The 23,313-nt window shown below is 38.8% G+C and overlaps 1 protein-coding gene across 4 annotated transcripts in view; it reads left to right on the top strand.

Moving 5' to 3' along the window:
• Positions 1-21,529, top strand: part of REPS2 (RALBP1 associated Eps domain containing 2) — a 199,946-nt gene extending 178,417 nt beyond the window's left edge. For all 4 annotated transcript variants that reach the window (XM_012784718.2, XM_012784719.2, XM_012784716.2 and 1 more), the window contains 4 exons: positions 2,117-2,200; positions 3,254-3,399; positions 6,991-7,096; positions 16,068-21,529. In XM_012784718.2, the coding sequence (XP_012640172.2) occupies positions 2,117-2,200; positions 3,254-3,399; positions 6,991-7,096; positions 16,068-16,136 (405 nt within the window). In that variant the 3' untranslated portion in view covers positions 16,137-21,529. The remainder of the gene's footprint in view (positions 1-2,116; positions 2,201-3,253; positions 3,400-6,990; positions 7,097-16,067) is intronic.
• Positions 21,530-23,313: the final 1,784 nt, after the last annotated feature.

A 23,313-nucleotide genomic window follows, 5' to 3' on the forward strand; every position in this document is an offset into this window, starting at 1 on the left:
GCCGGATTATGGACAAAGCGGGCACGCTAAGGCAGTCTGTTGTGCTACATTGTGTGATTCTGTAATGTGGATTATTTGTGGGTCAGTAGATGACTGATGTCAGCGTGATGTGGAAGTCACATTGGTTCATAGGTGGGGTTTGCTCTCAGCACGTGAATGTTTTGCATCACTGGCTAATAGCGGCTGAAAGCAAAGTAGTCAAACACAGCAGAAGGTAGCAAGCCTCAAGGAATGGGGGGGCACACAGGACACCCAGTCACCCTATGTTCTTTCATTGGCTGTTCGGTGCCTGCTCTGTCTTGAAGTGCTTTGCAGTTATTCCTTGCTGATCTTTGTGCATTTAGTCATTGATTCCGTACCGCTCAGGACCTCCAACCCTCTGATTACTCCTTCTACCACACTCCCCCTTCCTTTTTAAAGGGAAAGAACCATATTTACTAGAGTGTTTCTTTTTTTTTCCCAAACTGTATCCAGTTTTATTAATGATGCTTTTCATAAACAGTCATGCTATTTCAGGCAGGACACGAGCAGACAGTCGTTAGCAGCACACAACAACTTTCAAACTCCCTTCTTCAGTGGACTAACCAAATCAGAAGGCCACTATAAAACCCAGTGAAGTCTTCATTTGATGCTCTGAACAGGGAAAGGTTAGAGTGAGGGTTGATGTTTTACATTGTGCATGGTTGTTTTTTTGGCATATTATGGGGGTACAAGTGTTAAGGTTACATATATTGCCCATGCCCCCCTGCCCCCTCGAGTAAGAGCTTCAACATTTTGCATGTTGTTTAGCAACTTTTCACAAACCAGCCCTGACTTTCAGGAAATGGAAAAATGGCAGCATTTATCTGAAGATCCGCAATCTAGAAGTGGAACCACTGCTTTTTTGAGGAACACCATCTCAGTGTTGTCACTGGAAAGTCCAGGTTGTTTGACATACTGGTAGCTAATTTTAGGGGATCAGATCCCAAGAGTTGTCTGGGTTTAAAGGGGATTATGTTTATGCTGAAGGCAGAGAGGGAGTAGATGACATAAAAATGAATTTTAGTTTGTCCATACCATAGGCATCTGTGCCAAGGTGGCTTATGTGTGTCAACATCAGGGAATTCCTCCTCTTGGGAGCCAAGAGGATGACTCACAAAACCAGGAGGGAAAAGTGTTTCCTCCACATCAGTTCAGCTTCGGAAACATTCTATTAGTAACATAATGCCCCTTCCCCCAAAACAATAATGAAGTGTTCTGTGTGCTAACAACATGGCTCAAAAGCAAAGCAAAGCAAAATCCTGCATTTTTATAAAACTTGATAAAAAATAGTATTTCAGACTACACAGTTACCAGAAGTTGCCTTCAGCTTTCTGTACCTGGTCTGTTTTGACGTCCCCATTTTCTGCAGGGCTATTTCCCTCCTTGCCAGTGCTGGCAAGGGAAACCCTTTTCCCCTTGGGTACCTTGTCCCCTTTCTTTGCAGGGACCTTTTTAGGTCTGGGCTCTGGCTTCAGAGGAGCAGGTTTAGCCGACAACCTTGCAGATCTTCTCTGTGTTTGTCCTTCACCTTGGCCAGCACCTTGGCCTTTCTCTTGGGCACAGTGGCAACAGTGGTAGGACGTGGTTGCTGGCCATGGGGATGCAGTGGCATGGGGGCTGTGGTCGGTCCTGGTGATTGTTCTTGCCTCTTCTTCTTCATGCTGCTCTTAGAGTGTTTCTTTGTTAGGAATTTGACCTTTTAAAAATTTTTTCAGTGTTTTTTAATGATGATTGTTTTTTTAGTGCTTGAGTTACAAATCTTAATTTCTTTTCCAAGCCTATTTTTCTGATAAGCCCTGCTATTTTTAGAGTTTGATCTTATGAAACATGAGGATTTTTAGCAATATGTATGTCCAGTTATAGGAGAAATTCCCATGATTCCTTTTCTAAGGTTGAACAATACTGGAAGTGCGGGGGGCGGGGGGATAGAGTCTATGGAAGGTTTTTCCCAAGGACCAGCAGACCTAACCACTCTTGACTGCAACTTCGTCTAAATTAGTTTTCCCTTAGGGACTATCTTCCTAAATACTCTTCATTATATATTCAGGTGGTTGTATTTTTGCATTTCTGTCCTGTCTCTGATCTCTTACTACAGTCTGAACAAGTGTCCGAGGCCGAGTTACTCCCACAGCTGAACAGAGCCCCGTCACAGACTGCAGAAAGTAGTCCAGCTAAGAAGGTAAGGGCAGCATGAGAGTGTGTTATGATGCCATGGTGAGTCTCACCCCTGGGCTTCTTGCCTCTCTTAGCAGATCTATAGTTTTAAAGTTTCCATGTCCTGGAATGAATGTTAATGATCCAGATTTCCTGGAATGTGGGTTCTTTGTGAATATTAGGGTCCTGAACATTCTTGGTTAGAGCCTTGATGTCACTGACAGTTTGTACTCCCCTCCTCAACCTCCCAGTTAAACATGGTGGCCTTGCTTTTGGCAAGATCAAAAAGTGCTGTTGGGAGGGACAGGTGTCTTCAGTGAAACCCCACAAACCTGCTAAGCCTCTATGCACCTCTTGGGGTGGGATAGAAGGATATGCTCCTTCTTGGTTTTTGTGTCATGGTCTCCTCTTGCATCTTGGCATAGTCACCTCTGCCCAGCCATGCTGTTGAGTCACCTGTCATTTGCTCAGTAAGCACCACTCACTTATCCTATTCTCCATTCATCTCCTCACCCTCTTCTTGCCCTTTCCCAGCCTCTTCTAGACCCTTCTCCCATCAAAGAGAGTGGGCCTTAGGCTCTTTTGCTTGACTTCATGTAGGAACTGGAGATAGGAGAATGATAAGCATGTGACTGAGACCTTTACAAACTTCAAAACTTATATTCCAGAAATCTCCAAAGTGAGGCAGGGTCCTATTTTGTCTTCAGCTAGAAAAGACCCTGTGGTGTGAGATGCACACAGGGGCTATGTGACTTTAAATGACAAGAAGAAGTAATAGATTGCTTGAAACATTATTTTAAAAAGAAGAAAGTGAAGGTTACTGGAATCTGATTCCTGCATCCTTCCAGATGACAAAAAGAGGTAATAGGCTGCAAGCATTTAGGAAAAGAAAGAAAGAAAGACTGCTGGAATCCCATGCCTGTGTCCTTCCAGTTTGTGTCGAGCCACGAATCAGTGAATAGAGCACCTGCCTGATCTTGGGGATGGGGCTAGAGGAATGTAGGGCACTAGCATGATGGGTGGGGGGAGCATTGAAGTCTTTAACTTTTTGTTTTTTTGTTTTGTTTTTGATCTACAGGACACACCATATTCTCAGCCCCCATCAAAGCCCATTCGTAGGAAACTGAGACCTGAAAATCAAACTACGGAAAACCAAGAGCCTCCAACCACTGTGAGCGGGCCAGCTCCTGTAGCAACCGTGAAACCACATCCAACAGTTCAAAAGTAAGTAGTATAGATAAGTGAGAACAAGGTCAGAAACTTCCTTTAAATTTGCATATATATGTATATGTAAATGTGCTTAAATTTTTACTTATACCCATAGAAGGATTTTATGGTTGTCTTACCTTAAAGTTGGTTGCCTTTGAAGCCACAGTCCCACTCTGAATCTCTGCAGCTCTCTTCTTCTTCAGATGATTTTTTTTTCAAATGGACAGTTCCTTGGTGGCATCAGTCCATAAAGGCAGTATAATTTGCCCTTCTTGTTCACTGAGAGTTTTGACCATCTTCCAGCCACCCTTAAGCCCAGGGGATGGATTCCTGTTAGGAACAGATGGCTAAATTTGCTTCCATGTTCCACCCCAGCATTCCACTTTAATCTCAGCTTCATGCTAATACTAGTCAGTAGTGGCTACAGTATCCTCTAAAGTGGACGACAGGGCATCTGGTGGAGTTCACATAGAGATCTTTTCTTTTTTTTTTTTTTTCAGTCAGCTTTATTAAAATATAATTGACATAGCATACAGTTCATCCTTTTCAATATACAATTCAGTGGTTTTTAGTTTATTCACAAAGTCATGCAACCATCACCACAATCTAATTTTAGAACATTTTCATCATCCTGAAAAGAATCTCTATGCCCATTAGTGGTCACTCCTCATTCTGCCCTTCCCTCGCCCCCAGCCCCTGGCAACTGCTAATCTACTGTCTGTCTCTATGGATTCACCTATTCTGGCCATTTCATGTAAATGGAATCATGCGACATGTGGTCTTTTGTGACTGGCTTTTTTTTTTGTTCGCTTCTTATAATGTTTTCAAGGTTCATTCATATTGTACATGAATCAGAACTTAATTTTTTTGTTGCTGAATAAAATCTGAAAATATCTTGAGTTTTTCTTAATTTCTAAAAGATATTTTTACTGGATGTAGAGTTCTAGGTTGGCAGATTTTTTTCTTTGGAGCTTGAAAAATGTTGTGCCTCTTTCTTCTGGCTTTCTTATTTTCTGATTAGAAGTCTGTTATTTGAATTGTTTTCCCCATAGCTAAGGTATCATTTCTCTTTTGATGCTTTCAAGAATTTTTTCTTTGACTTAATTTCAAAAGTTGGACTATAATTTAGCCTGTTTGAGTTTTGTTCAGCTTCTTGAGTCTATATGTTTATGTGTTTTGCCAAATTTGGGGATCTTTCAGCTAATTTTCCTTCAAATGCTTTTTTAGTTCTCCCCCTTCTCTTTTTCTGCAACTCACTGAGACAAATATTGGGTCTTATAATCCTACAGGTCCTTGAGGCTTTGTTCAGTATATTCCCCAGTCTATTGTCTCTCTTTTGTTCAAATTGGATCATGTCTGTCTTCATGTTTATTGATTCTGTCCTCTCCATTCTGCTATTGAACTTATTCATTGAGTTTTTATTTCAGTTATTGTCTTTTTCCATTCTAAAATTTCCACTTGGTTCCTCTTTATATATTCTATTTTTTTGGCTGATATTTTCTATTTTTTCATTTGTTTTAAATGTGCTTGTAATTGTCCATTGAAGCATTTATATAATGGCTGAATTAAAATCCTGGTTAGATCCTCCCACATCTGTGTCCTGTAGTTATTGGCATCTGTTGATTGTCTCTTCTCATTCAAGTTGAGATTGCCTTTGTATGAAGAGTGATTTATTTTAATTGTATCCTGGATATTTTGGATACTATGTTATGAATCTCTGGATATTATTTAAATCTTCTGTTTTAGCATGTCTCCTCTGACAATTCATCAGTGGGGAAAGAAGGGTGCCACCTTGTTTCTGCCACGTGGGGATGGAAGTCCAGTTTCTGAACTTGGCCTCTGCTTATACCCTTAGGGATAGAAGAATGTCTCATTACTGTTGAATGGGGGTGGTAGTTCAGGCTCCCCTATAAGCCTTCAATGACACCAGCCTGGCTGGGAGATGGAGAAATGTTTGGTTATAGCTCCTCATGAACATAGTGAGAAGAGACCTCTTTTCCACTGGAAGGTAGTGAAAGTCCTGGCTTCCTATTTGGCATTCTCTGATACCACCCCAGTGGGAATGGCATGCCTCATAAGGGGTGAGGTGTAGGCTTCTCACTTGGCCTTGGCTGATGAGCATAGTGTTGGGGGCTGCAATTTTTTGTGCTATTTGGGTATAGTAGGGTAGTTATTATCTAAAATTTTTCTGTATTTCATGGTTCCTCTCTTCCAGGTCCTTTGGCTAAAGACAGCAGAATTGAGGGGTGGGGGTGCTTTTGCTTTTGGTCTGTCCTTATTGCCATTTACAGATTGCTGACTTCTCCAATGTCTAGTCTGGGATATATGAAGCAAAAGAAAACCCAGCAAATTTACTGCCATGTGTTTCCCCAGGTATCACGTTCCCTAGCTGGTTTGCCTCCTTTAGTTCATCTTTCAGAGTTGTCTTATGTTTGTTTCATATATTATGTACCGATTTTACTGTGCTTAGTGGGAGGAATAGAGATAATGTTTCTACTCCATCTTGTCCTGGAAGAAATCCAACCTATGTATTTTAAAAGCAGATGAAGTCTCTTCCCTGACTCTGTATGAATGAAAAAATTAATCTTTGACTTTGAACTCGCTGGGGAAGAGATTATGTGTTCTGCAGATTAGCAGAATGGCTAGCATAGCGTATATTCTCATTAAATGTTAATCAAATCTTTACAGTGGTCACAATCCATTCTAGTTCTGTTGCTCTAGCCTTGAACCCACCTCCCAGTGATTGCAAATATGGTTGTTTTTCTTGGAGAATGTAAATCACTCTTTTGCTCTATGAATTCAGAATTTCTTGCTATGGGATAAAAGGTTGTAGGTTATACCTGTGGTAACCACGTTGATTGATCACCCCAACCATGGACAGTTTTGAAAGGTGAAGAGGATGCTAACAATACATATGGCCAGCCAGACAGTGTAAATAGACTGTAATGGGCAAAGTAGGACACATGGTCATCCTCATCATACTTGTTCTGTTACTTAAGACATTCTGGAATTTTCTCAAGTGCCACAGGTGTATGGTGGTGTATGCACATGCGCACACACATACTTAGGCATTCGTGTCTAATAATAAGGGAGAGTTAGCTCAGCTAGCTATGTTAATGTAGAATTCTTGCTAAAGAGAATGTTCTTCTTTTTCTTTCTTTTTTTAAAAATAGAGGTAATCAAGTTAAAGGGAAAATATTCTTCTTTTCCTTCAGACTTGTCCACAGGGGCCACCTGCAGGTTTTTTAAATGCTATTAATTCTTACACAAAAAGAGCTTGCCAGTTAACATGGTTTGTCAGGAAGAAATACCTATCACAATGTCTTGGAATAAATGGAACACAAATGTTTGAAAAGGCACAATTCACAGCTTTTATGCAACTTATAAAATGGGAATTACTTCAGGTATAAATAATTCATCTCGACAAATTTGTTTCATTTTGTGTTTATCTGCCTGCCTATGAATATAAGATTTTATTTTTGGAGCCTCTGTGATGTTAACCCCTTCTTAGTTCAGCACCTGTCTTGAGTCAGAGTTCTGACCCGCAAAGGTCCAGACCTCCAACTCCTTTTTTTTTTTGAATGAAATGTTTGTGCTTTTCTATAGGCAATCTTCCAAACAGAAGAAGGCCATTCAGACTGCCATCCGCAAAAATAAAGAGGCGAATGCAGTGCTGGCCCGCTTGAACAGTGAACTCCAGCAGCAGCTCAAGGTAAGGAACGCTTCCTAGATTTGGATTCCCAGGCTTTTCCCTGTTTTTGTTTGTTGTTGATGTTTGTTTGTTTTGGGGGGGGGGGAGTTTGAAAGTTTTTTATTTTATGTACTTGATATATAATAATTGTATGTATTCATGGGGTACATAGTGGTATTTTGATATATGTAGTGTGTAGTGATTAGATTTGACCATTAGCTTACCATCTACTTCCATCCCTGTTGGTAAGACTTGTCTCTTTGTTCTCAAACCCTTTTTGGAAGGTGAATAATTACTGTATTTAAGTTACATGGGTTTGACTCTTGCACTCTTAGAGGAAGACTAGTAACTTCAGTATGTAGGCTGCCTCTTGTATGTGAGTTAAAAGGAAAGAGAATCTATTACAAAGGCTATTTGAAGCATTTTTTATTGTCCAAAGCTTCTGGGTAAGCCCTTAATTGTTTAGATCCTCTCTGAAAGATGCTAGACTTATTTCAGTGGAAGGAAGTGGCTCCAGTACCATCAAAGGCCAACCCCTCCCCTGGTACCTTGGAGATGGTTCCATCTCACCTTCTCAAGGACATCACCTCCATCCTTATCACTTGTATCTCTTCATTATTGATCTCCCCTGTATTAGTTTCTCAGGGCTGCCATAACAAAGTACTACAAATTTGGCGGCTTAAAATAATAGAAATGTATTCTCTCACAGCTCTGGAGGCTAGAACTCTGCAATCAAGGTGTCAGCAGAGCCATGCTCTCTTTGAAGGTCCTAGGGGAGAATTCTTCCTTACCTCTTCCCAGCTTCTGGTAGTTGCTGGCAATCCTTGGCATTCTGTGGTTTATAGTTGCATCACTCCAGTCTCTGCCTCCACTGTCACATGACATTCTTCCCATGTCTCTCTGTGTCTGTGTCCAAATTCCTCTCCTTATTCTGTCCTCTCTTACAAGAATATCAGTCATTGGATTAGGGCCCACCCTAATCTAGCATGACCTCGAAGACCCTATTTGTATCTAAGGTCACATTTACAGGTACTGGGAGTTAGGACTTGAACTCTTTTGAGAGGATACAATTCTACCCACTGCATTCCTTGATTCTCTACTGGATCATTCGCCATCACACATAATCATGTTCTTGTATTGTTTATTGCCTTTGACCAATTACTGCCCCATTTCTGTGGTTCTCTTTACAGCAAACTTTCTCAGGAGTTGTTTTCATTCACTGTCTTTAGTTCCTGAATAGTTTTCTCTACCTTCCACTTCAGTGTGGCTTCACTCTTTTCCACTCACATTCTCTAATGGCTAAATCCAATGGGTCTGTTTTAATATTATTAGAATTTCCAGAAGAATTCTATGCAATTGGTCATTCCCTCCTCTGAAATTGTTTTTCTAACTGGCTTTTTAGATATCATGCTTTTCTGGTTTTCCTTCTACTTAGCTGGTAAATTCCTCTTTAGTATTCTCTGCTGTCTCTTCCTTCCCTGACTTCTCTTTTATACCCCCAGCCCCTTTGCTCTAATATTTTATTATGAACATTTTCTAACATACAGGAAAGTTGAAAGAATCATGCAATGACTACTTGTATGGACACCACTTCAGTTCTACCACTAACGTTTTACTACACTTTACTTGTTTTATCACATATCTATCCATTTATCTATCCTGTCCATCAGTCCATCTTATTTATGACATATTTTTAAGTAAATTGCAGACACCTATACACTTTCCCTAAATATTTCAGCATGCATATCATTAGCTGGAGTTCAATATTTTTACAGGTTTTTCTTATGATGTAAAATTTACATACAATGAATGCACAAATATTAAATGTATATTTGCGAGTTTGTGACAAATGCCTATATTTATGGAATCCAAACCTCTATCAAGATAAAGAACATTACCATCACCCCAGGAAGCTCCCTCATGCTTTCTCCCAGTCAATTCCTACTACCTACATGAAGGCAACCACTACTCTAAATTTTTTATGCCATAATTTTGCCTGTTCTGTAACTTTATGTAAATGGTATCCTATAGCATTTACATTTGTGTAAAGTTTCTTTCACTTGGTATTATGTCTTTGAGATTCATTTATATTGTTGTTTGTATCAGTAATTCATTCATTTTTATTTTTCAGTAGTATTGAGTGAATATGTCACAATTTGGTTATCAATTTTGTTGATGGACACCTGAGCTATTTCCAGTTTTTGACAATTTTGAATAAAACTGCATTCTTGAACAAGTCTTTGTGTGGAAATATGCTCTTATTTCTTTTGGAGAAATACCTAAGGTTAGGATTAGTAGGTCATATGATAATTACATGTGTTAGTTTATAAGAAGCTACTAGACCTTTTTCCAAAGTGATTGTAGCATTTTGCACTCCCACCACTTATGTACAGGAGTTCCAGTTGTTCCACATCTTCACCAACATTTGGTTATTATTCTTTTAAATTTTAGCCAGTCCTGTGGTGATATAGTTTTTATCATCATCTTGTCGGTCACTAATTACATTGATCCTTTTCTTTGTGATTATTTACCTTTCATATGTCTCATTATATAAAGTATCTTTTCAAATGTTTGGGCCAGTTTTTAGATAGAGTTCTTAGCCTTTGTTTTGGTTTTAATTGTAGGTAGATGCTTTTTGTATATCTTGGTTACCAGTCATTTGTCAGATATATGTTTTGTGAATGTTTTCTTCCAGTCTCTGTTTTGCATATTTGTTTTCTTAACTGTATCTTTTCATGAGCATAAGTTTTCAATTTTGTTAAAGTCCAAATTTATCATTTTTTTCTTTTGTGGTTATTACTTTATTCCTATATATGGAAACTTTGCCTATCTCCAAATCATGAAGATATTCTCTTATGTTTTCTAAAAGCTTTATTGTTTTAACTTTATGTTTAGGATTATGATCCACCTTGAATTAATTTTTGTATATGATGCAAGGTTAGGGTCAAGGCTCATTTTTTCCCATTTTAATATCTAGTTGATCTAGCAACAAATGTTGAAAACAAATGTTGAAAAGACCTTCCTTTCCTCCTTGGATTACTTTGGTGTTCTTGTCAAAAATCTAATGACTGTGTAAGTGTAGGTTTATTTCTGGGTTCTTATTCTGTTCCATTAATCTATTTGTTGATCCTTATGCCAATACCACACAGTCTTATTACTGTTGCCGTATACTAAGTATTGAAATCAGGTAACATAAATTTTTCAACCTATTCTTCTTTTTTAAGATTCCATTGGGTATTTTAGTCTCTTTGTTTCATATACATTTTAGAATTGGTGTCAATTTCTACAAAATTAGCCTGCTGGGATTATGATTGGATTTGCGTTAAATCTTAGATTAATTTAGGGAGAATCTATATCTAAATAATGTCGAGTCTGCCAATCTGCAAATAGAGCATATCCCTACAATTATTAAGGTCTTCTAAAATTCCTCTCTGCAATTTTGAGTTTTGAGTTTTGACTATATAAGTCTTACATATCTTTTGTTAAATTTATTCCCAAATGGTTTTTTCATGACATTATTGCAAATTAAGTTGTTTTTTAAAATTTCATTTTCTAATTTAGTGTATGAAGGTCACAGAATATAAGGTCAACACACAAAAAATCAGTCATAATCCTGTATACAAGCAATGAACTATAATAGAATTTTTGATAATTGGTAATAGAATTTTTTTTAAAATGCAATTTTTTAGCATTGGGGGAGGGGACAATAGCTTGTCCCCTCCCTCAAATGAAATACTTAGGTATAAATCTATCAACACACAGGATTCATGTGCTGAAAGCTAGAAAATGTTGCCAAAAGAAATATAAGAAGACCTAAATAAATGGAGAGACATACTCTATTTGTGGCTTTGGAGGATTCAACATAGTAGAGGTTTCATTTTTCTCCAAAGTAATGTATAGATTCATTGCAATACTGATAAAAATCCCAGCAGGATTTTTTGTGGGTCTAGACAAACTGATCCAAAACTTTGTATGTAAGGGCAGAGGAGCTGGAATTGCTAAAACAAATTGAAAAGGAGAAACAAGTTGGAGGAATCACTTTACTATCAAGCTTCACTAATGAAGACAGTATGGTATTGGAGGGACTGATGCAAAAATCAATGGAACAGGATACAGAGTCCTGAAATAGACCACATTACTGCAGCCATTTGATCTTTGGCAAAGGTTCAAAATCAATTCAGTGAGAAAGGATAGTCTTTCAACAAATTATTTTATAATAATTGGTCATCCACATGTTAAAAAATGTGCCTTGACCTCATACCTTATGCAAAGATTAATTTGAAATGGGTCATAGATATAAATGTAAAACATAAAGCTATAAACCTTTTAGAAGAAAAAATAGGGAGAAAAATCTTCATGACCTGGGGTTATAAATAACACCAATAGCACAATCTATACCAGAAAAAAACTCAATAAATTGGACCTCATCAAAATTAAAAACTTTTACTTCGCCAAAGACACTGTTAATAGAATTAAAGGACAAGCTACAGACTGGGAGAAAATATTTGCAAACCACATATTTGACAAAGGACTTGTATCTTGATTATATAAAGAATACCAAAAACTCAATAATAAGAACTCGCAAAATTCAAACATCTCAATTTAAACCTGGCCAAAGGACTTGAATAGACACTTCAAAGAGTACATAAGGATGGCAAATAAACACACGAGAAGATACTCAACATCATTAGCTATCAGGGAAATGCAAGTTTGAACCATGATTACATACCACTACACACTCATTAGAATTGCTAAAACAAAAACTAGTGACACCACCAAGTGCTGGCAACTGGAACTCTCACGCATTGGTTGTGGGAACGCAAAATGATACCACCACTCTGAAAAATTGTTTGGCAGTATCTTTGAAGTTATGCATGCATTCATCATGTGACCTGGCAGTCCCAATCCTGGGTGTCTACCTTAGTGAAATGAAAAGTTATGTTCACTCAAAAAATCTGTACATGAACATTCATGGCAGTTTTATTTATGATAGCCCAAACCTGGAAACAACAGAAATGTCCTTCAAAGAATGTATGGATAAAGTGAGGTACGTTCATATAATGGAATGGTACTCAATAGTAAAAAGGAATGATACACACAGCAACTTGGATGAAACTCAGACATTATGCTAAGTGAGACAAGCCAGTGTCCAAAGGTTGTGTACCATATGATTCCTTCTATTTGACATTCTTGAAAAGGAAAAACTATAGTGATGGAAACAAATCGGTCGTTGTCAAGGGATATATGTGAGGTGAGAGTCAATTTCACCCTATGATAATTTTTAAAATAAAATTATTTTTGACAATGTCCGAATTCATTCTGTTTTATGAATCTTTGTGGGTGACCTTGTTTTTGTTTTGTGTTTTGTTTGGGTTTGTTTTCTCTCTCCTCTCCCTCTGCTTTGGGGTAGGTCAGTTTCATCCATTGTTTTCTATACTTTGTGAGCCCTTTTAATTTGGATACCCATATTCTTCAGTTCTGAGAGTTTTCTTGATTTTTGTTGTTGTTGATTATTTCCTACCCCTTACCCTCTGCCCCTATTTTTTCCTATTCTCCCTTGCTGACATTATTCAGACATTGGACCTCTAATTTTCTTTTCTGTTTTCTTTCTTTTTTCTTCCTACTTTCTTTATTTTTGTCTATTTCTGGAGACTTACTTCATTTTAAATTCTAAATCTCCTATTGTTTAATAATCAAGAATTCTTTTTTTTTGCTGTTCTCTGGTTGTTTAATTTTGATGATGTCCTATTCTTGTTTCATTGTTGTAATGTCTTAATGGTAGTTTTTTTCTTCCTGAATATTGGCTTTTTTTCCTCTTAGATGCTTTCCTTCAATACCTGATAGCCCTTCTTTGCTCATATTTAAGAAGAGTATGAAAACACTGATTGGAAGTTAATAGCACATTGGAGGGGCTTGTCAACTTTGAGCTTCACTCTCCGGCAGTCTGGCTGAGCTGTATAGTTGAGGAACCCTGAAAGGCAGTATCATTGACTTTTTCCTGTTTGGAGTAGCCGGAGGAGACTCTTTTGGTCACCTGTGTGGAGGGAAAGAGCTGGTTGACTGGAGCCATAAGGCCATGGGTCTCAGCCTCCAGGATATACATTTACTTTCCCTATTTCCAGCCCAGTATCTTGTACATAGCTGTGCTTGCAAATCCAGATGCTGTTTTACCTTTTTAAGAAATAAATGTTTAGCATTCTGCTCTGGTGGCAGGGAAGATCTGGACATCTTATTGTTTCTGAAACAGATTTTCAACCAACCCTATTTATCCAGTGCCCCATCCCTTATTCACTCTCACTTTCATAGGTATCTGGTGCTGCCAATTTGAGTCTTCTGGGGGTTCTCCTATAGAAAATCAGATCAGTTCTTGGTTTTTTTTTTTCATGTTTAGCTAGTGATTCAGTTTTCTTTACTTGATCTGTGTTGAGTGGGAAAGTTCTAGGTCTAGTGAACAGAAGTCTGAACAATCATTGAAACAAAACTCTAGTCATAGCCCCTCAATTAATACCCAGACTAAGCCAGTTTACAGATCCAAAACCTTTTGAGTGAAGGGGCATCTGGGTCTCCTTAAGGAAGGGCTCCACTATGCTGCCAAAAAGTTATACTGTAAATCATCTAACTTTTCTCAAAGGGGCCTGTGGCCATTTACCAGGGTGACTGTGCATTGGGGGAAGGGAAATAATCAGACCTTTGGGGGATTCCTGGACACTGGCTCAGAACAGACACTAATTCCATGAGATGCAAAGTGTCACTGTGGCCCACCAGAGTAGAGGCTTATGGAGGTAGGGTAATAATAGAGTTTTAACTTAGGTACATTTCACAGTGGGCCCAGTGTATTCACAGACCCACCCTGTGGTTTCCCTTGCTGTAGAATGCATACTTGAAATAGACATACTAAGCAGTTGGCAGAATCCCCACATTTATTTTCCTGGATTTGCTAAGTCATTTATCATTCATCAGTTTGCCTTTCAGCTTACGAATTTTATTGTTATCATCTTTTCCCTTTTGTTTTCCCTGTCTTGTGGGTCTGTGACTTTGAAGTTTCTTTATTGTTTTTGTGGAGCTCTAGGAGGGAGTATGGCACCTATGGTCAATCTTCCATCTTTCCCTGAAACCTGTAGATATACTGTTTTACTTGATGTTGTTATATGGTCCCATGGCTTTGAAGACCACAAGATCCACAAGCTAGTGAAACCGAAATTTACATCTCAAGCCCTACTTCTCTTTCCTCTGAGCTCTAAACATGTACACATAGCTCTTTACTCAGTGTTTTCTCCTTACATATTTAATATAACATCTCAGATAATTAATTCCCAACCCTCTCCTTGAAATACCCATTTCTTATCTAATCATCTTGTTCTCAATGAATATCACTACCAGCCACCCATTTTCTTAATCCCCAAATCCCAGAAGTCATCCTCAAGTTTTCCTTTTCTCCTACTTCAACTTCATCAGTAAGTCCTATCAGTTCTAGATTCAAAATATATCCAGAATTCATCCACTTCTCTTCATCTCTGTGGCTACTACCCTGATTGGAGCCATTTTTATTTCTAAACTGGGTCCATGCAATAACCTTCCAGTTGCTCCCCTGCTCCCACTCTTGCCCTGCTATAAACCACTGTCTACATAGTAGCCAGAATGAAAATTTTGAGTTATAAATTGGCTCATGTTCCTTCCATGGTTAGAAGCCCTCAATTCCATCCTCCCTATACTTTGAAGTCCACAGTCCTTCCTCTGCCCCACAAGGCTATCTATGACCTGGCTCCTGCCTAAATCTCTGACTTCATCCTCCCATGTCTTCCTTGCTCCCTCTGGTCAATTGGGCCTTTCTGTTCATCAAATCCACCAAGCTTATTCCCTCCCTTGGAGGCTTTGCGGTTGCCATGTTGTCTCCCTGAATAGCCTTCCCCCATATTTTCATATTGCTCACTCCACACTTCATTCAAGTCTCTACTCAAGCAGCATCGCCTTGGAAAGACGTCCCCGATCACACTCTCTGTTTTCTCCCAGATTCCCCTCTGTTATTCTCTATGACATCATCTTATTTATTTCCTTCTGGAAGTATCTTATTCAGTAACTTTATTATCTTTCCCTAGCCATTTGACTATAAGCCATATGAGGGCATTGGTCAGATCTGTCTCGTTCTTTGCTGATACCATCACAGCTAGAGCAGTATCTGGCCCACAGTGGATAGATACTCAAGGACATGGATGGGTGGACAGGAAGGTGGGTGAATAAATACTTGTTGAGTTCCATACTGACTATTAGCATGTTGGTTCTTCTGGAGCATCTCAGAATTGAGCCTTTATACAGAATTCTTTCCCACCTTGACTGATTCTACTTGAATGCCTTTATGTGTCCCCTCTCTCCCTGACAAAAAATCTGCTTTAGGCCTGAAAGTTTGAATTCCCAAATAGCAGATTGTTCATCTCCCTTTCTGCCTTTCACTCAGATGTCATACCTTATGCCACATTTTGTGCAGGAACCTGGATGGGACTTTGGTGGAGAGATGACCAGTGTACCTTTTCATCCCTCAGACCTGACTGAGTATGGTGCTGGATTAGACGCCAGAGATTGACACTAGAAATTTAGTCCTGATGGTTCATACCTCAGTATTGGGAGTCTGCTTTTGCTTTCTGCCCTCTCCCAATCAGTCTTTTAATTTTTAATGTCACTCTCTGTCAGCTACTAATCCTATTAGAACAGGATGAGGCTAAGGCAGAGCAGTGGAGAGGGGTTGGTCAGTTTCATTTCATGATCTTCAGAAAATAGTTGAGAGATTATAAATTGTGAAGCCCCCCCCCCCCACCTTGTCTGGTCACTAGCTTTAATTCTGGTGCCTTCCAGTCCTCCTGTTCTTCAGTTATATAGCATAGCATTTAAGTGTTTGTGGGTCCAGTTATGTTTCCTTTTAATATCTGATGAAGTAGGGATGAACCCAGGAAATGACCCCTTTCTTTTTTTGTTTTTCTTTCTGTGTTGTACGACTCAGGAGGTTCATCAAGAACGGATTGCATTGGAAAACCAATTGGAACAACTTCGTCCAGTCACTGTGTTGTGACCGCCATGGTTCAAGTGACAGTGAATGACCTCATCTGCCAAGATCTTTCTTTCTTGTTTGAATGTTTGAACCCCACTACTTGTCATAGATATTTGTGTCAAAAGCTGTGAGCAGCAGAATATAATCCATATGACCTTTTCTCTTGTAACTCACTTGTACATTTTACTGTGGTGGAAAATACTTCAACTGATTATCACACTTGACTTTGTAATTATCAGTGGAATTACTCTCCCATTCTTAAGTAGTTCCTCAAGGTGTTAGATACTGCTCCTTACCAAAAATCAGTCTTCTAGCAAATAAAAGTAATTTAGAGCATTATTTATTTAAAGAATTTATGATTTGTACAAAACCTTATAACAAAGTACCTTCAGGATGCTTGTTTTATTTTTGTATGTATATCACATACAGTAGGTTGGTTTCCTGAATAATTAGGATTCCAACTGGATTATCTTTGGCATGATGATAATAAAAACAAAAGCTAAAATAGAATAAAAGCATCAGATTTAGACTGGCGCTGTGCCCTCCACCACTATATGCCAAAAATTGCTTCTCTAGTGCCATTTTGATATTATATCTAGCTATAAATAATACATGACTATTGTTTTCTATTGAATGTCAAAGACTTATTGGGTCTTTACACTTCTGTAAAGTGGAGGTTTTGGCAATGAGCTATTTAACTTGGCCAGTCTAGGCCGTCAACCCAGATAACTCAGTCCCTTCATGTACATTTTTGGGCGAAAGCAATCTGCTTTAACTGCCTCACCCGATCAAATTAAATAAATAGTTGCCAGGTCTCTACTTTTATCCTGCATGGGATAACATATCTGTAAATACATGAGTTTGGAAACCACCCATCAAATATGAAAGTCTGATGAGACTGCTTGGATTGCTAAACATTTGATTTTTGAACCCAGGTACCCAAACTGGGGAAGAAAGGGAAATGATTGCTACCTATAATCTAACAATCTCTGGTAGCTATTTTCATCAACCTGGATTGCAAATGTATTGGCTATGAAGAAATAATGAAAAGAAGCAGTCCTCATGCTATATATATATATATATGACTGTTTTGTTCCCTATGCAGTGTTATCCTTGGGAAGTGATTGGTTTATATCAAGTTCAGAGGAGCCCAACTAACTCCAGTATAGCTGATGTAAAACAATAAGCTCAAATTGCAAAAGCAAGTAACCTATAGAAATTATAGTAGCTGTTGCTTCTCTGAAAGCTCAAATTGAAAGTGGGAACACAGGGTCACAGGGTGAGAAGGCATGCCAGCTTTAACATCACTTTGAGAGAGACTAATGGCAAGAAATGCTATCTCTCATGCATTTTGCTCATTTCCCTATTCTTAGGATAATGGGGTAGGGTGTGCCTAGGGTCCTTTTTGAAGTTTTAGATAGGTTTGCAATATGCGGGATTAAGCCTTTGATTTTAATAGAGCTGAGAGCTTTCAGAAGAAGTAGGCATTTATTTAATGCTTCCTTATTCCATTGACAAGCTTTATCAATAGCTTAACAGCAGAGCAGAAAGGCTCAAACAGATGATGTTTTTCCAGAGAAAAACAAATTGTGAATCTATTCCATGCATGTTTAAGGATTTTGAATTGCTTTTGAAAATCATGAAACTTGAACTATTTCTCTATTTCCTTTTTTCTTCCCTTTTGGGTGCCTTTTTTGTTCTTGTGGGGGAAGGGTTGGGAGTGGGTTTAAACCCTTCCTAAGATTATAAATGGGTCACTGCAGATTTTTAGGTAATGTCTTTCCCCATCTTCTGAGATCTGGGGGCTGCAACACATTTTATCAGCAGTGTTCTTATTGCAGACATTTCACAGCATGTTTGGCTTTCCAGGAAAGACTAGCATATGCACTTTATCTCATAATCTTCCAGTACATATGCACTCACTTGGGATAGCATTTCATATCCATTAACCAGACGTATAAACTAAGGAATGTTAGTCTACACTGTGCATTTTAAAAATATTGACATGCTTTTTTTGCCCCGTGAAGTCAATGCCAGAGTGAGTCAAATTAGGATGTTGGGGTTTTGTTTAGTTGGCTTGGTTTTCATTAAAGGAAAACACTTGCATTGGACAATCAAAGTCCCCTGAGTTTCATAGTCTTACCAATATTTTATGATAGGCATTGCATTAAAGCACACACCAATACTATCTACACCCAACCTTCTTGACTGGACTTAATTGTAACTATAGTTTAGTAGTTGCTTAGAATTAGAGTTGTTAAAAAACAAGTATTTGTGTGTGTGTGTGTGTACATACATATACAACTATTATTATTACCTAACTAGTGCTCATCCTTTATTTCTCTGTTGTCTTAGGATGTGCACTTTTAATTTAGGATTATAATGCCTAATGATGTTTCTGTGAGCCTTTAATGTGATTTATAGGAAGCCTGGGTTATTGAAATCACCATCATACCTCTTCTATAAAACAACTCCAAAATGAGACCTGCTTGTTGGGGAGAACTCTGTAGATAGAAGGTCAATGTTGCCCCATCCATGGGGGTTGAATTACCTTCTTGTTAAGTGGTCTTCCCCCACTGGGATTCTACAGTCCCACAGATGAAAGCACAGTAGGAGCTGATAGTGGGCTTCTGGAGTCCCTCAGCATCTCTTGTATGTGGCATATTGCTCTTGCCACCTTCCTATCCAGCAGACGTTGAAGCAAAACCAAAAGGTAGATATCTGGAATGAATGTGTATGTTATAATCGAGGCAGATATTTGCCTTAGTTGGAAGCATCTAATTGTTTTACAAATATTAAACAAGTGCTTGGGCCTGACTGGGAGAGGAGGCAGCTTAGCTGGAAGCTGTGCTCATCTTACTACCACTGGAGAATAAGATATCAGAGTTGGGCAGGGTATCCATCTCCTGAAGTTGGCATGTGGGGAAACCAATGCCCTATATGAAATAGCAGCTCCTGGCCCAAGAATCCACAGAAAGAGGTAGCTAGTGGCAGCTTTGGGGTCCCAACCTGATTTTATGGATTCTGAGTTAGGTCTCCCACCCTCTATCACTACTAAAAATAGATTAGAAAGCTTTTTTCTATTTGTTGTGAGTTTCATTGACTTAATTAGTCTTTAAATGTGAAAACATGTTCTAAGGAGTTTAGATCTAGAAATTCCTCTTGGATTGAAGTGAAAAATAAAATCTGAAGGAAAAGAATATGATTGAACTATTTGTTCTTCTGAACCACCTCACCTTTCATGGTGCAATAAATTGCTCTGAGTTTCTTGGCAGAACTTTTGACAGCTGTTGCTTTCAATGGATTCCATTCCTGTATTCCTTATGGGAGTTTGTTTTTAAAATAGACTACCGTGATTGAAACGAACTCAATATGTAGTAAGTTATAGTTTTCTTCAATATAGCTTTGGTTACTTGGGTTGCAAATGTTTAATTTCAGCATTTTTTAGGGTGAGTAATCAAAAACATGAATTTTCCTTTGATTTCTTACCAATGTCTGAACTATCATAAAGCATTCTCTTTAGATGTGATTTGATTCTATAGTGTGTTTCTAAATGATATTTCTCTGTTTCTTAAATGATCTCACAGCCATGGTAATAATAGCTATGTACTCAGAAGATCAATCAGGTAATATCTGGAATTGATGTGTTTTTTGCAATGAAGGCAAGCATTTGCAAATATCTTCTTTTAAGCAGTAGTTGGAAAGATCTCAATTACAGTATAACACCTTAGAGCTAAAAGCATTTGTTCAATACAAACTAGAATCACACCTTCTGACTAGGTATCACCAAGGGAATGTGATTTTTAAAGTATAAAAAAAGAATTTAATATAACAACCAGATTCTCCCATATTATTGACAAGTTGGGCTTGTTAGGTTGCGGTTTGAACATTATGAATGTGAACAAAATGAAATAGCAGTTAAGAGGTCTTTTTCCCCTCTATTTCAATAGAACACTAGTAACTTTGGCTTCTCTTTCTAACTGGTTTATTCTGTTTCAAGTGTGTTCTTTTAAAACTCTGATTTCAAAGGATCAGTTGAACTTATATTTTTGTTATGGATGTTTTGTTAGGGTTTTTTGCATCATGACTCAGTGTGGTTCAAATTCCTAGTAAGAAGTGGGGATTTGGGTTTTGGGAGTCCTCAGCCGGCATGTCTTGGTCCTCCCTTGGCATAGTATCACTCTGTGAGCCACCCTGCTTTGCTTGTTTTTAAGGAGAAATGCATCTGGTTATGTGACTCTCCCAAGAACAGCAGACTTGGAGGGCCAGACTTTAAAAGCAAGCAGATTCTAAGAGCTGCTACCCTCCCCCCAAAATAGGCTTTTGGAGGCTGCCTTACTTACACACATGCCCTGAAGCAGCCAGTCTTTAGTGGGAGCAAGACATCGCAGGTGCACAGTTGCTTTTAGCCTTGTATAGTTATTTTCCACATTTACTACCACACATGATCATAAAGGAACCTTTTCTAAGAGGCATGCAGGGTTTCAATAGACAGGACTTATTCTAGTTACAGAAGCCTTGATCTGGTGTCAGCAATTGGGGAATGCTTGTTTTTCATGTTTTGTGAATTCTTTCTTGCTATAAGCTAATTTCATGGCTCTGGAAGGATGGAGACAGTGGGTTTATGACTCTGAAGACCAGAGGACACCAGACTTTAGGAGGGCTTAAATTGGAAGTTGGGGACTATAATAAGGATACCTTTATGTACTAGTTCCATCTGAAAGCACTCTGTTGGACAACAGGACTAGATCCTAAAGCTCCTTCAGGGAACTCTGCTTTGGGACTGGAACAGTTGATGTGATAACCCCATTGTGTGAAGATTAGATCAATTGAGGTGTGTTATTGTTGTTTTAAGTCAACTTGTACGAGAGTGTCAGCTGCAACTCTCTTGAGAACCAGGTATACCTTTTTCTTTAACACTGCCATCCTTTTTGTCTTCAGCACAAATAAAATGTTCAAGTGAGCCAGATGCGAGAAGAGCCACTTTAGTCTTCATAGCTGTTGGCCAAGAGAGATAATGAGCTGATGGTCTATTTTAACCTTGAAAGTAAAAATGTATATTTTTTCATTGTAGGTACATTGAACAGTAAAAAGTGTAACAGTAAAGTATATATTTGATGCCTTCTGTCTTTTCATGGTAATGTGCTAACAAGTTGTGTTAATATTTTACTCAGCCAGAGTCTCATTCGTTTGTTAAGCATTGGGCACATTATGTATATTGACCTTAATCATACATCCCTGAAAGTGTCCTGTATTTGGATTGTGACTTGTAGACTCAAGCTAACCTTACTGCCTCTTTTTCACACTTGTCGAGAAGTCTGTGAAGAACATAGTAGGTTAAATATCTCCAACTTTGGGAAATATACATGATGTGAAACTGGGGTGCTATGTTAAAAATAAACGTATATAACTAAGTGTGGCTTTTATGGAGTCTTGGTGTCAGTATGCTGTGGTTTTCAATTGGTCTCATATGCATTTAATGCAGGAGATGTGAAAAGGAGTTGGGGGTCTTCCCAGTTAAACCAAAGTCTGAGATTTGGTTATTTTCACCCTCTGGTGATCTGAGACAGCTCTTTAAATATTAATACCTGCACAGAGTAAACACTTGGCAATCATGGGATATCATGGCTAGCTCACAGCACATTTTAAAGATCCACTGAGTTGAAAACTTGGCTTACTATGGGATCAGGTTATTTATCTTGTCAGAGTTCTTTTAGTTCAGAAATGTTCCAATGAGCTGGGCATGGTGGCTCATGCCTATAATCCCACACTTTGGGAGGCTGAAACACAAAGATTGTTTCAGGCCAGGAGTTTAAGACCAGCCTAGGCAACATACCAAGACGTTGTGTCTACACAAAAAATTAAAAATTACCAGGGACACAGTATGCACCTCTAGTCTCAGCTATTTGGGAGGCCAAGGCAGAAGGATTGCTTGAGGTCAGGAATTTGAAGTTGCACTGAGCTATGATGATACTACTGCACTTCATCCCAGGCAACAGAGCAAGACCCTTTCTCTACAAAACAAAATGTTGCAATCCTGATGTCTTTAGCTAGAGTGGAGGTGATAGGGAAGGATCAGACGACTTGGCTTTAAATTCCAACCAAGTAATCTGGCACCCCAGTTAAGTTTCTTATGTATAATATTTGAATAATTTTAGGAGGCATCAGTCTCCTAATTGGGTAGGGGTTTTATTCCAGAATGCAAATGGTGGGCTGCACTTAGGATATTTCCAATGTAGTAGTTTCAAAGGACAAACCAACTGTAGAAAGATCATCAATCATTTGGCCCATAAGCTTGGACACTGGACATCACCAGGCCCTGACCTTTCCCAGGTATTGATGAGGATCAGCGGGTCATTCACTTTAATGATAAAAGAGGTAAAAGAACATTAAGGCAAGTGAACCTCAAAGTGTGGCCCCCCAGACCAGCAGTATAAGCATCGTTGGGGAAATGCAAATATTAGAAATGCAAATTTTTGCCATCTCCATCCCTTTCTCCTCCCCCACCCACTGACCAACTGAATCAGGAACTCTGGGAGTGGGACCCAGCAATTCACGTGTTATCAAACCCTCCCAGTGATGCTGAATTACTGACTAGCCAATCTCATTTTATAGTCAAAGATCTGAGGTGCAGAGAGGCAAACTGCCTGATCTAGAGTCTTGGCTAATTCAAAGCAAAGGTTAATTGTGTTCCCAGGGCATGTTTTTTGCAACACTAGTGTCCATCCATGAGTTTGTTCCCTCCTCTGACCTTCCTTTCACATATATTTAATGTGTCCCTACTCTGTAACTGATCACTAAGGATCTGGAGATGAGACCAAGAAGACAGAACCCCTTCCCTCAAGGAGCCCACAGCCCAGCAGGACAGAAACCTACAAATGAATTGCCATGCAGAGTGCATGTGTTAGGGTAGGCTAACTGCTGTGACAAAGAACCCCAGGAGGTCAGTGAATCTCACCTATCCCACCATCCAGGGTGGATGTTCATAGTTGTGCCATTTTCCTTGTTCAGGGACCCAGACTCCTTCCATGTGTGGCTCCATTGTACCCTAGGGCTAGGGAGTTTTCTCCTTTTAGCCAGTGGTTGGAGAAAATAGAGACTGGAGAAGATTCAATTACCTTTCACAGAAGTGACACACATCACTTCTATTCATATGACAACAGTTAACCACAAGGGAGACTGGAAAATGTAGTGTAGT

The sequence above is a fragment of the Microcebus murinus genome, chromosome X (assembly GCF_040939455.1).
Source record: "Microcebus murinus isolate Inina chromosome X, M.murinus_Inina_mat1.0, whole genome shotgun sequence".
In the NCBI taxonomy this organism is placed as follows: Eukaryota; Metazoa; Chordata; class Mammalia; order Primates; family Cheirogaleidae; genus Microcebus; species Microcebus murinus.